We start from the raw sequence: 12,356 nt of genomic DNA, 5'->3' as shown, positions 1-12,356 counted from the left end.
CATGTCAAATTGGAAAGGGCCCTGATCAATCCCGTGTGGATCACTATTCTAGGGCTTCTACTTTGGAGTCTTGTGGAGATCTCAAGATTATCAATTCATGGTCTTCATGATGGTATATAGCTTCTGATTTCTTCTTATTTTACATGTTTATTTTATTTGATTGTAGTCATCAAGGAATTCCTAGGGTTTTATATTTCGATAGTCTAGTTTAATTGTTAAACTTTATTTTCAATTGTTGATTGCATATAAAAAATTTTGAAATTTATATCTTGCTGCATCATCGAAATCTAACAGTGGTATCAAAGCCATCCTTGATTGATTTAATCAAATATCATGTTATTATTGTGATATGGATTAGATCCAGTTTAAACTATATCAAAATTAGATTTTCTGATTGATGTTTAGTTGATGTTTTTGATATTTTTTATTTATGATAAAATATTATCAATCCATGATCGAACTTAGATATGATAATTCCATGGTCTTTTAACTTGTGAGATAAGTTTAAATTAAATCTCATGATTTAATTATCGATGAAATTGAAATCCAGTGTATGTGATGCACGGAGCCTTAGAATGCTACATATGGATGTACATTGCCAAGACTTAGGGTTCTTACATTTAATGCATTTAACTAAGATCCAAGAGCCAACCACCATGTTATTGGGCACTGACCATTATGGGTCTACCATCTTAGTTATTGTCCTAGGTATGTGTGGAGCCAAAATTTTTTTTTATTATTGTAAGTATGCATCAGACATGGATTAGAGTTTTTATCGATGGATTTGGTTCACTATAATTTATTGATCTAAAGTGTTTAGAATTAATGATTATAGATTAAATCAAATTCATAGATCTAATTTTATTAGAAGTCATGCTTAATTTAGGTTGATCATATTATCATTTACCTAATTTGATTAGAATTTGAGTCATGATTGACTGAATTTATGTTAACCTAATTGGATTAGGATTAACCCAATTAGGTTAACCTATAAATTGATCAACTCAACTCAAATAGATGATAAATGATTGACTTAAAATTGAATTTTGGGTCAAGAGTTGAATCCAAATCAAAAACTCTAGTTGGGTCCTATGACCATAAATTTAAACATCTCCATTGACATGTGTATGAATGAGATATCACAATGAAAATAACATGAGTTATTTGTAACTATGTTGTATAATTGTTATAGAAATGTATGTTGAGTGGTTATGGACTATGGTACTTCCATGTGATGGATGTATGTATGAATGCTTTCCTATTGGCTGTTTATATAAATACATCTGTAAGAGTTGCAATAGGGGCTGGGTGCCCCTAATGCATTGTATTATCAACTGAATCTTTTTTTTATATGTTTCCAACCATTGATTGAGATTTTTACATGTTGATGTAAAATTATAGAAAAAAATTATTTGAGAATAGATAGAAATTATTTTTTTCTATTTTCAAATAATGATTAAGCATTTATGGAAGACTTCATGGAGATGAAGACTAGACTACCAGGCATTTGGAGAGCAAAGGCACATTAAGATTGACCATGAGATGGTTCAATCTAGAATGCACCTAGGATTTGACCCGTAAATCATCCTGTGGCTCGGATGATTTTTCTGAAGTCCATAACCATTAGTTTTTCTTTATTTTTCCTTATATGCTGGTAGTTTGAATTAAAGGTTAGATTTAAAATTATATATGATACATTTTATTATATATGTTTTGGATGTGCATGAGACTTAAGTCCCTCATTTACATTATATTAAGTCATAATGGCAAAGTGTTAAGAACACTACCCATGCTTTCCTTCATACTAAGCCAGTATTATATCAAGAACCATAGTAGGCTTGTTATACTATCTATAAGACTTATTGTAGGGACTGATTTGATACTATTTTGGTACATAATGAAGCTAATGATATTTAGCTCATACTAAGTTAATAAAGTATGTCAAAAACTATAGTGAGTTTGTTGTGCTATCCACAAGGCTTGCTATAGTGATTTGTATGATATTAACTTAGTAATACTTATGGCATATTCTGGTAGTGCTATCTTATTGTGCTATTCACAAGAGTAGTATTATTCAGATATGATCATATAAGATTGAAAGGTATGACTTAACTAAAATACTATAGTTTATTGTGCTATCCACAAGGCTATAAGTATTTTAAAGGTAAAAGTTATATTGAGAGTTGTATGAGAAGTAATTGGTAAAGAGTTACCTATCCTTGAACTCATAGGAGCTTGTTGTGCTATCCACAAGGTTTTTTATGAGAAATTAGGATCTCAACTCTACTAAAAAACTTCATGATAAGATTTTTTATTTTCATACTTGAGGGCTATAAAATTTACTAAAATAGTGAGAGACACATTTAGATAAAAATCTCATCTAAATTGTGTATGTCATCATGAGTAGTCCTTTTATGTTCTTATATACACATTTACATCTTCACTATCACTGCGTAGGATTTTTTTAAAATTGATCGAACATTATGGAATGGTTGAGAAACTTAAGAAAAGTTCTCATATAGGAGATAGTCTCCTATTCTCTTAATTTTGATTTGATCAGAGTTGATACTATATAGAAGGAGAAACTACGTATAAAACATGACGGGGTGATAGTTTGACTGTCAAAATATATCCTGATTGACTTAATCATGTAATTAAGTCAATATCATGGATGGTGAGTTAATCTAGGATTAGATCCTACTAACTCTCCTGGATTCTTTCTTTAGTATCTTCTAGGAGAACAAGGTGAAGAATGTCTTCACTATGGGTATCTAATATTATTACAGTAATGATGAACTTTAGAAATTAAATGCAAGAGTTGTCTTGAAAGTGTAAAGCAGTAGCGGGATGCAAAAGTTGTATCTGCTAATGGTTTGTATGTGATACAAACAAATTTATCATTAAGTATTTCAGCTTTAAAATTTTGGATATATAATACCTTGTATAGGTTCTACTTATGCAAAGTGTTGCTGGACCTATAAAGCTAAAGTAAGGTGACTACTTGCCCTTTGGCACTGATGGATAGTCCATTCATGCTAAAGCTGTAGAAACCTACTTATTTAGAAACTAGTTGACCATTGTTGTATACCTAAATTTATCAAAAATATTATTTCAAATCTTTTGCTATTGTAGCATGATTTTGAAATTAATGTAAAGATTTAAAGTTACTCTCCTTCTGATAAATTTTTTGACTATGGTCTTATGTTTCTATCACTCAATAACATTATTTTTTATGTTGATGAGAATAAGAAATAAATATGTGATGGACACATATCTCTGACATTACAAACTTGGCTGTTTATGTGAGTCAAAAATAAACAAGTAATACAAAAAAAAATTCTTTATCTGTATGATTATGAATCATGTAGAACTTATAAATCTTGTCTTATGGATAAAATGACCAAGACCCTATTTACTTGACATGAGAAAAGTCGAGCAAGGTATTAAGTCTCGAACAAGTGGATGTTTGAAAACTAATAATATCTTGACCTAGCGATGGACACCCCATATGAGATATGGTGTGTTCTCAATATGCTTCACAAATTTTGATTCTCATTCTGAGGATATACCCTAAAAATTGCTGCATATATTTTTGAATTAAATACTAACAAAATCTGTTACTATCACTCCATATGAGATATAGAAAAGGATAAGAGGTAGGTTGCCCAGCTTATGTGAAAACAGTTGATGTACATAAGTTTTATGCTAGAACAGGTTTATATAAATTCATAGGTTATCCTAAAGAATAGTAGGTAATACTATTTCTTCCATCCTACTGGACAAAAAATATTTTGTTAGTAGGTATGCCACCTTTTGAAAAAAAAATAATTTTAAGAAGGGGATAGTGGGAGGATAATTAAACTTAAAAAGTTCAAGACGTATGAACTATCCTAACCTGTGGTGTCCACAAGTTGATCCTCGACCAAATATGCACATTCATGAGGCACAACCATGGCACACACTTCCTCACCGAAGGTCAATCTGAGTGTGTAATGTACCACTCAAATATGGGTTTGTCATTGAGAATGATGATATACCAAACATCATTGAGTACGATGTTTTTCTTGACCTATTCAGAGATTGTCATGAATAGAGACTCTGACAGATGGTTTGAAACTATGACATCCGAAATGAACTCTCTGTACATCAACCAAGTATGGACTATGTTTGAAGCACCTATGGATATGCCCAACAAGTTGCTAACAGGAATGTCAGTCCAAATTTTTGCTATTGCCACACATCATCTAAAGAGTTTGTCTCTAGTGGAAGGGCAAATGCATTTATGGATTCAAGCAGGAATTGAGGAGATGGCACTTCTATTTTTGATGAGATAGTCAAAATATTTGATTTATCAAAATATAGATGAACCATGTGTGTGTGCAAGAAGATAAGAGGGAGTCTCACTAACTTCTTGGTTATATATGTAGATGACATACAACATATTGAAAAGATAGTCCCAATATTGCATTCGATCAATGACATGCTTGTCACAAAAGTTTTCATGAAAAAGACTTAGGTGTAGCATCCAATATATTTGGCATCTATAGTGATAGATGTTAGTGGATGTTAGGCTTGTTTTAGTCTAGATATATGAATTTTATGTTGAAGAGATTCCACATGAATGGGTGTAAAGGTGTTTACTTATCCATATATTCAATGTACCAAGCCTGATGTGATTTATGCCTTGTGTATAATCATTAAATTCAGGCAGGTCCATGATGAAAGAATAGTGCCCTATACGCCAGTCGCATGGGGATGCGATGGAACTTTTCTTTATTATCTTTCTACTTATTTGCATGACATAGTTATTCTTATTTATGAGGTATTATATTTTATCATTTGCTGCATCATATTTATATGATTATGATAAACCTCATAGATTAGGGTAATGATTTTAGAGCCACAATGAGATCATGCCAGTGAGACCTAAAATCTTGATAGCCCTAATCTAAAATATTTTTAGTCATTGGATCATCGAATCGAAGATCGATGACTCCGATAAGATTGGTACATGCTATATATGCTCGATAGAGAGGATGGTTGATCTCACAACCACTTGTGTGGTGACACTAATACAAGGATGTAGGTGCTCATTAGAGAATGAGTTTATTGAACAAACTCACAGAAAGAACATCTGATGGAGCCTTACAGTATGTCAACAGATAGTTCTTTAGTGGGAGTGGTGCATGTGATCCTTTGACCAGAGATCACCATGATACCTTGTATGCAGGGACCCTTACTTTGATTTATTTTCTAGCACACCACTTAGAGATGTGTGTGGAATATTTTGGGTATGGCAAAGTTTGCATGGAGGTTATGAGTGGTCAACAAGAAATCGATCACTCCTTATAAGAGGAGAGAACATCCTATGTGATCTCATAGGATAGTGACTCTGAAAGTCTCTGGCAAGAGCAGAGATGAACAGTAGAAATGGTTTCTACTGGTTCATCAATCGAGCCATCATCATCTGATCGAGATACATACGATTAGGTATTTGGGTTTGACGTATTTCTACACCCAAAATTTTTTTGGGATGTTGTATGATCGAAGGATTGAATTATATGGTAACTCATCATGGAAGGATAATTTTGATATTTTCATCAAATTTTAAATCTTTCGGATAGTCATGACATGTTGCTAGACATCAATCTTGACTTGTGGACTCAACAGAACTAAAAGAGCTTAATTCAAGAATCAATTAGGAAGAGTCCTAGTTGATTGGGACTCTTGAGCTGACCTAATCCAATTGGATTAGGGTTACGTTGAGAGTTTGGATCCACTGCTGGCTAGATTTAGAATCTAATGGATCACACATAATAAAAATTTGATCTTGATCCCATCTATTTAAATTTATTATAAATTCAATGGGTTAATTAAATTACTAGCACATGAATTAACACAAGTTTTCAATTGGATTTAGTGCAAAGATTTTTATGCTAACCTAATCTTGTTGCCTTGACCTAATATGATTGGGTTTGAACCATCTAATTAATTAGTTGGTTTAATCTGATTTTATGAAAGTGTTCCATGTGGAACCAGCCTCCTCCACATCAAAACCATGTAAGAAATATTTTGGGCACCCCATTTATTTGGCATTATTAAGGAAGAGTCCTTCTTAATTATTTATCTTAATTTTCTTTCCATGATTCCTTGCATCCTTTGTTTTGTGCACCATCAGATGGTGCCTAAGGACATATGGGTGTGGAAGATATGGAGGAGTCCTTCTTTCGGAAGGAACTCCACGTCATAAATTAAATGGGGTGTTGATTTTATGCGATGTGAAATGGAGAGTCCATTTCACATTGGACTCTTATTTCTTTCCATTTATTTTCATGCATTTTTTAATCCATTGTGTCATTAGATGACCTTTGAAATTATGGGTGTAGAAGAGAAGGAAGAGTCCTTCTCTGGCAAGGAAACCACATGCCAAAATATTTTGGATGCCACCCTTTGTGAGTTGAATTTTTGGAAGAGTCCTTAATGGAATGGACTCTTGGTTTCACAACTTTTCTCCTTATTCCACATGCCAAAAGTTGGCGTCTTAATTTTTTTCAAGTAGAGGAAGAGTCCTTCTGCTAGCTAACCTCTTTAGTTTCCATGCAAACTCTTTGGATCACACAAAAAAAATTCAATGGTGGTGTGTAATAATTAAGGGACGCCAAGAGTTGGCATCCCATGGTATGTCCCTTGTTTCTTATTTAAACGGGGTGCCACAACTAGATTCTATGTGCCATTTTTAGCTAAGGATGGGCACAAAAATGAGATAAAATAATGAAAAAAATTAGAGAAAAAGACAAAAAAAAGAAGAAAAAAAATGGAAAGGAAGGGAAGAGAGAAAATGAAAAGTATGAGATACTTGTTCTGAAATCAGATTGTTCATGTGTTAAATATAAAATCTGATTTGGGTGTGGTGAGATCTTTTAAGAAAGGGTTCTTAAAGAGGTCTTAGTGGAGGTCATGAAGGCATACAAGCAATGGTGCAGTGAGTTCTTGCAAAGGACGGTCGGCAGTGCACTTGCGAAGAAGGCTGCAGCACCATGACGAGTTGGGAAGGGCCCTGATCAATCCTATGTGGATCACTATTGGAGGGCTTTTGCTTTGGAGTCTTATGGAGGTCTTAAAATCATCAATTTGTGATCTTCATGGTGGTATATGACTTCTGATCTTCTCCTCATATGCATGTTTTTATAATTTAATTGTAATCATCAAGGGATTCTTAGGGTTTTGAATTCTGATGGTTGAGTTTAATTGTTAAACTTTGTTTTCAATTATTGAATACATGTTAAAAAATTTTTAAATTTATATTCTACTGCATCATCGAAATCCAACAGTGGTATCAGAGCCACTCTTGATAGATTCAGTCAAATTTCATGTTATTCTTGTGATATGGATTTGATCCAGTTCAAACTATGTCAAAATCAGTATTTTTGGTTGATGTTTAGTTGATATTTTTGATGTATTTTTGTTAATGATAAAGTGTTACCGATCCATGATCGAATCTTGGATATGAAATTTCATGGTCTATAGACTTATGTGACAAGCTTAATTTAGATCTTATGATTTATTTTTTGATGGAATTGAAATCTAATGCATGTGATGCGTGGGGGTCTTGGAATGCTACATATGGATGTACATTGCCAAAACTTAAGATTTTTGTATTTGATACATTTACTTAAGATCCAAGGGCTAACTACCATGTTATTAGGCACTCACCATTGTGGGTCGACCATCTTGGTTGTTGCCCGAGGTATGCATGGGGCTGAAAAATTTTGATCATGAAAGGATGCATCAGACATCGATTAGAGTTTTTGTGTCGATAGATTGGTTTAACTATAATTCATTCTTCTAATGCAATTAGAGTTTAATGATTATAAATTAAATAAAAAGAATCATGGTTCTAATTTGATTAGAAGCCATATTTAATTTTAGTTAATTAAATTTATCATTTATCTAATTTGATTAGGATTTGAGTTATAGGTGACCGAATCTGAGATAACCTAATTGAATTAGGTTTAACCTAAGAATTGGTCAACTCAACTTAAATGAATGATAAATGATTAGCTTAAAGTTAATTTTGGGTCAAAGGTTGAACCTGAATCAAAAACTCTTAATGGGTCCTATGCCCATAATTTTGAACATCATATTTGACATGTGTTTGAATGATATCGTAATTGAAATAACATGAGTTATTTGTTATAATATTTTACAATTGTTATGAAATATTATGTTGATTTGTTATGGACTATAGAATATCCATGTGATGGATATATGTATGAATACTTACATACTAGTTGATTATATTAATGCATCTGCAAGAGTTGCAATAGGGACTGGGTGTCTCTGATGCATTATATTATCAGCTGTACCTCTCTTTTCTATATTCTCAACTGTTAATTGAGATTTTTTACATAATGATGTAAAATTATAAAAAAAAATATTTGAGAACCGATAAAAATTATTTCTTTCTATTTTCAAATAAAGATCAAGCATTCATGGTAGACTTCATGGTGATGAAGACTGGACTATCAGACTGTTGGAGAGCAGAGGTGCATTAAGATTGACTATGAGATGGTTCAATCTATAATGCACCTAGGGTTAGACCCTTAGATCATCCTGTAGATCAGATGATTTTTTCAAAATCGATAACTATTTATTTTGTTTGATATGCTCATATATGCTAGTAGTTAAAAAAAAAATTAGAATTTAAATTGCATATGATGCATGATTCAAAATTTAGGATGTGCATGAGACCTAAGTTCCTCATTTAAATTATATTAAGTCTTAATGGCGAAGTGTTAATATCACTACCCATACCTTCCTTCATGCTAAGTTACTATTATGTCAAGAACCATAGCAGGCTTGTTGTGCTATCTACAAGGTTTGCTGTGGGGACTGGCTTAATACTGTTTTGGTGCATAATGAAGCTAATGGTATTTGACTCATACTAAGCCAATAGAGTATATCAAAAATTGTAGTGAGTTTGTTGTGCTATCCATAAGACTTGCTATAGTGATTGGTATGATGTTGACTTAGTGATGCTTATGGCATATTCTGGTAGTGCTATCTTATTGTGCTATCCACAAGGGTAGTATTATTCAAATATGACTATATAAGATTGAAGGATATGACTTAACTAAAATTCTATAATTTGTTGTGCTATCCACATGTCTATAAATATTTTAGAGGCAAAAGTTATGTTGAAAGTTGCATGAGATGTAATTAGTAAAGAGTTACTTATCCTTGAACTCATAGGAGCTTATTGTGCTATCCATAAGGCTTTTTATGAGAAATTGAGATCTCAACCCTACTAAAGAACTTCATCATAATGTTTCTCAATTTTATACTTGAGGGCTATGAAATTCGTTAAAATAGTAGGAGACACAATTAGATAAAATCCTCGTCTAACTTATACATGTCATCATGAGTAGTTTTGTTTTTGTTCATATATACACATTTGCATCTTTACTGTCACTACTTAGGATATTTTTAAAATTTGACCGAATATCATGGATTGGTTGAGAAAAAGAAAGTGAAGAATATCTTCAGTAGAATATCTAATATCGTTACAGCATTGATGAGCAAAAAATTATAAAAATTATCTTACAAGCGTGAAGCAATAGCAGGATGCAAAAGTTGCATTTGCTAATAGTTTGTATGTGATACAAACTAATAATCATTGAAGGTTTCAACTTCAAAATTTTTAGATATGTGATACCTATTATAGGTTCCTCATATGCAAAGTATTGCTAGACCTATAAAGCTGAAGTGAGGTGACTACTTACCTTTTGGCACTGATGGATAGTCCATTAATGCTAATGCTATAGGAACCTATTTATTTAGAAACTAGTAGACCATTGTTTTATCAAAAATTTTATTTCAATCCCTATGTTATCGTAAGATAGATTTGAAATTAATGTTAAAAGAAAAAGTTACTCTCTTTCTGATAAATTTTATGGCTATGGTCTTATGTTTCTATCACTCAATAATATTTTTTATATTGATGAGAATAAAAAATAAATATGTGATGATCACATATCTCAGGACAACAAGGTACTAGGTCTTGAAATATGGATGTTTGAAGATTAATAGTATCTCGATCTAGAGATAAACAGTTCATATGTGATATGATGTGTTCTTTAAAATACTTCACAAATATTATTATCTCATTCTAAAAAATATCCTATAAATTATTGTATAAATTAGACTCTATAAAAGTCGGTTATGAGCACTCCATATGAGATATAGAAAGGGCAAAAGGCAGGTTGCCTTCTTATATGAAATGTGTTGATGTACATAAGTTTATGCTAGAACAGAATTTTTATAAGTATATAGGTTATCCTAAAAAAATAGTATGTGATACTATTTCTACCACCCTACTTGACAAAAGGAGTTTTGTCAGTAGGTATGCCACCTTTTAAGAAAAAAATAAATTTTAAAAGGGGACAGTGGGAGGATAATTGAACTTGAGGAGTTCAAGACCTGTAAACTATCCTATCTTAACCTGTGGAGTGTCTACAAGTAAATCCTCGATCAAGTGTGCTCATTGATGAGGCACGACCATGAAACACACCTTCTCACTGAAAGTCAATTTGAGTGTATAATATACCACTCAAATATGAATTTGTCATTGTGAATGACAGTACACCATACATCATTGAGAATGATGTTTTACTTGATCCATTCGGAGATTGTTATAAGTAGAGACTCTAACAATTGGCCTGAAATTTTGATATCCAAAATGAACTCCTTGTACTTCAACTAAGTTTGGACTATGGTTGAAGTACCTATGGATATGACCCAACAGGTTGCTATCAGAGATGCCAATTTGGATTTTTGCTATTGCCATACACCATTTAGAGAAGTTGTCTCTAGTGGGAGGACAAATACTTTTATGAATTCAAACAGTTTATGAGGAATACGTACTTCTATTTTTGATGGGACATTCAAAATATTTGACTTTATCAAATATAGATGAACCATTTATGTGTGCAAGAAGATAAGAGGGAGTTCCACTAACTTCTTGGTTATGTATGTGGGTGACATACAGCCTATTGGGAAGGTAATCCTGATATTGCACTCGATCAATGACTTGCTTATCATAGAAGTTTTCATGGAATAGACTTGGGTTAAGCATCCAATTTTTGGCATCTATAGGGATAGATGTAAGTGGATGCAAGGCTTGTCCAAGTCTAGGTACATGAATTTTAATGTTGAAGGGATTCAACATGAATGGGTGTAAAGGAGTGTACTTATCCATATATTCAATGTACCATACCTAATATGGATCATATCTTGTGCATAATCATTATTTTCAGGCAGATCCATGATAGGATCTTTTGAAAACTCTGAAAAGCATTCTCAAAATATTTGAGAAGTACTAGAGGAGCAGTGAATTGAAAGAGTTTCAAGCAGCAAACTATGTTTGACTCAGTTAATTGCTGTTAGTAAAGAATGCTAAGGAAAGTTGCTTGATGAAAGGTTCATTACTAAGTTGGGTGTCGTCTCATCGAGTATCCACGCACATCCTAAGCACTTTCACCTCATTCATGATATGATCATAAAATGAGTTAATATTAAAGAACAGTATAATAGGATCAATTCACTAAGCTTTACATAGCAATAGTGTAATCGCCACCCTGATTGCATGGGCATCAGTTACAGGGACGATTGGCCTTAGTGTAAGTAGAAGATTAAAAGAATAGTGCTCTACAAGCCAATCACATGGGGATGCGATGGGACTTCTCTTTATTATCTTTTTACTTATTTGTATGATATTAGTTATTTTTATTTATGAGGTATTATATTTTATTATTTGCTACATCAGATTTATATGATTATGATAAACCCCATAGATTAGGGCAATGATTTTAGGGTCATGATGAAATTATGCCAGTGAGACCTAAAATCTTGATAGTCCTAATTTAAAATATTTTCAGTCGTTGGATCATCTAGTCAGAGATCGATGACTCTGATAAGACTGGTACATCCTATGTATGTTTGATGGAGAGGGTGGTTGATCTCACAACCACTTGTGTGGTGACACTAATACAAGGATGTAGGTGCTCATTAGAGAATGAGTTCACTGAATAAACCTACAGGAAGAATATCTGATGGAGCCTTACAACATGTCAACAGATGGTTCTTTAGTAGGAGTGGTGCATGTGATCTTTTGACCTGAGATCACTATGGTACCTTGTGTGCGTGGACCCTTACTTTGGTTTATTCCCTAGCACACCACTTTGAGATGTATGTGAAATAATCTGGGTATGGCAAAGTATGCATGGAGGTTGTGAGTAGTCAACAAGAAATCGGTCACTCCTTGTAAGAGGAGAGAACATCCTATGTGATCTTATAGG

At 32.9% G+C, this 12,356-nt stretch overlaps 1 protein-coding gene across 3 annotated transcripts in view; it reads left to right on the top strand.

Moving 5' to 3' along the window:
* LOC105035610 (GABA transporter 1) overlaps positions 1–12,356 on the top strand; it is a 99,670-nt gene that overhangs the window by 69,020 nt on the left and 18,294 nt on the right. The window contains exon 3 of one of the 3 annotated variants that reach the window (XM_073262270.1): positions 6,984–7,148. The exons of the other annotated variants lie outside the window; for them this stretch is intronic. Coding sequence (XP_073118371.1) covers positions 6,984–7,148 — 165 coding nt within the window. The remainder of the gene's footprint in view (positions 1–6,983; positions 7,149–12,356) is intronic. 3 annotated transcript variants of the gene reach the window in all.

This window comes from Elaeis guineensis, chromosome 8, assembly GCF_000442705.2.
Source record: "Elaeis guineensis isolate ETL-2024a chromosome 8, EG11, whole genome shotgun sequence".
NCBI classification, from domain to species: domain Eukaryota; kingdom Viridiplantae; phylum Streptophyta; class Magnoliopsida; order Arecales; family Arecaceae; genus Elaeis; species Elaeis guineensis.
The sequence above is the reverse complement of the archived record's forward strand: the minus strand, read 5'-3'. Positions and strand labels throughout refer to the sequence as shown.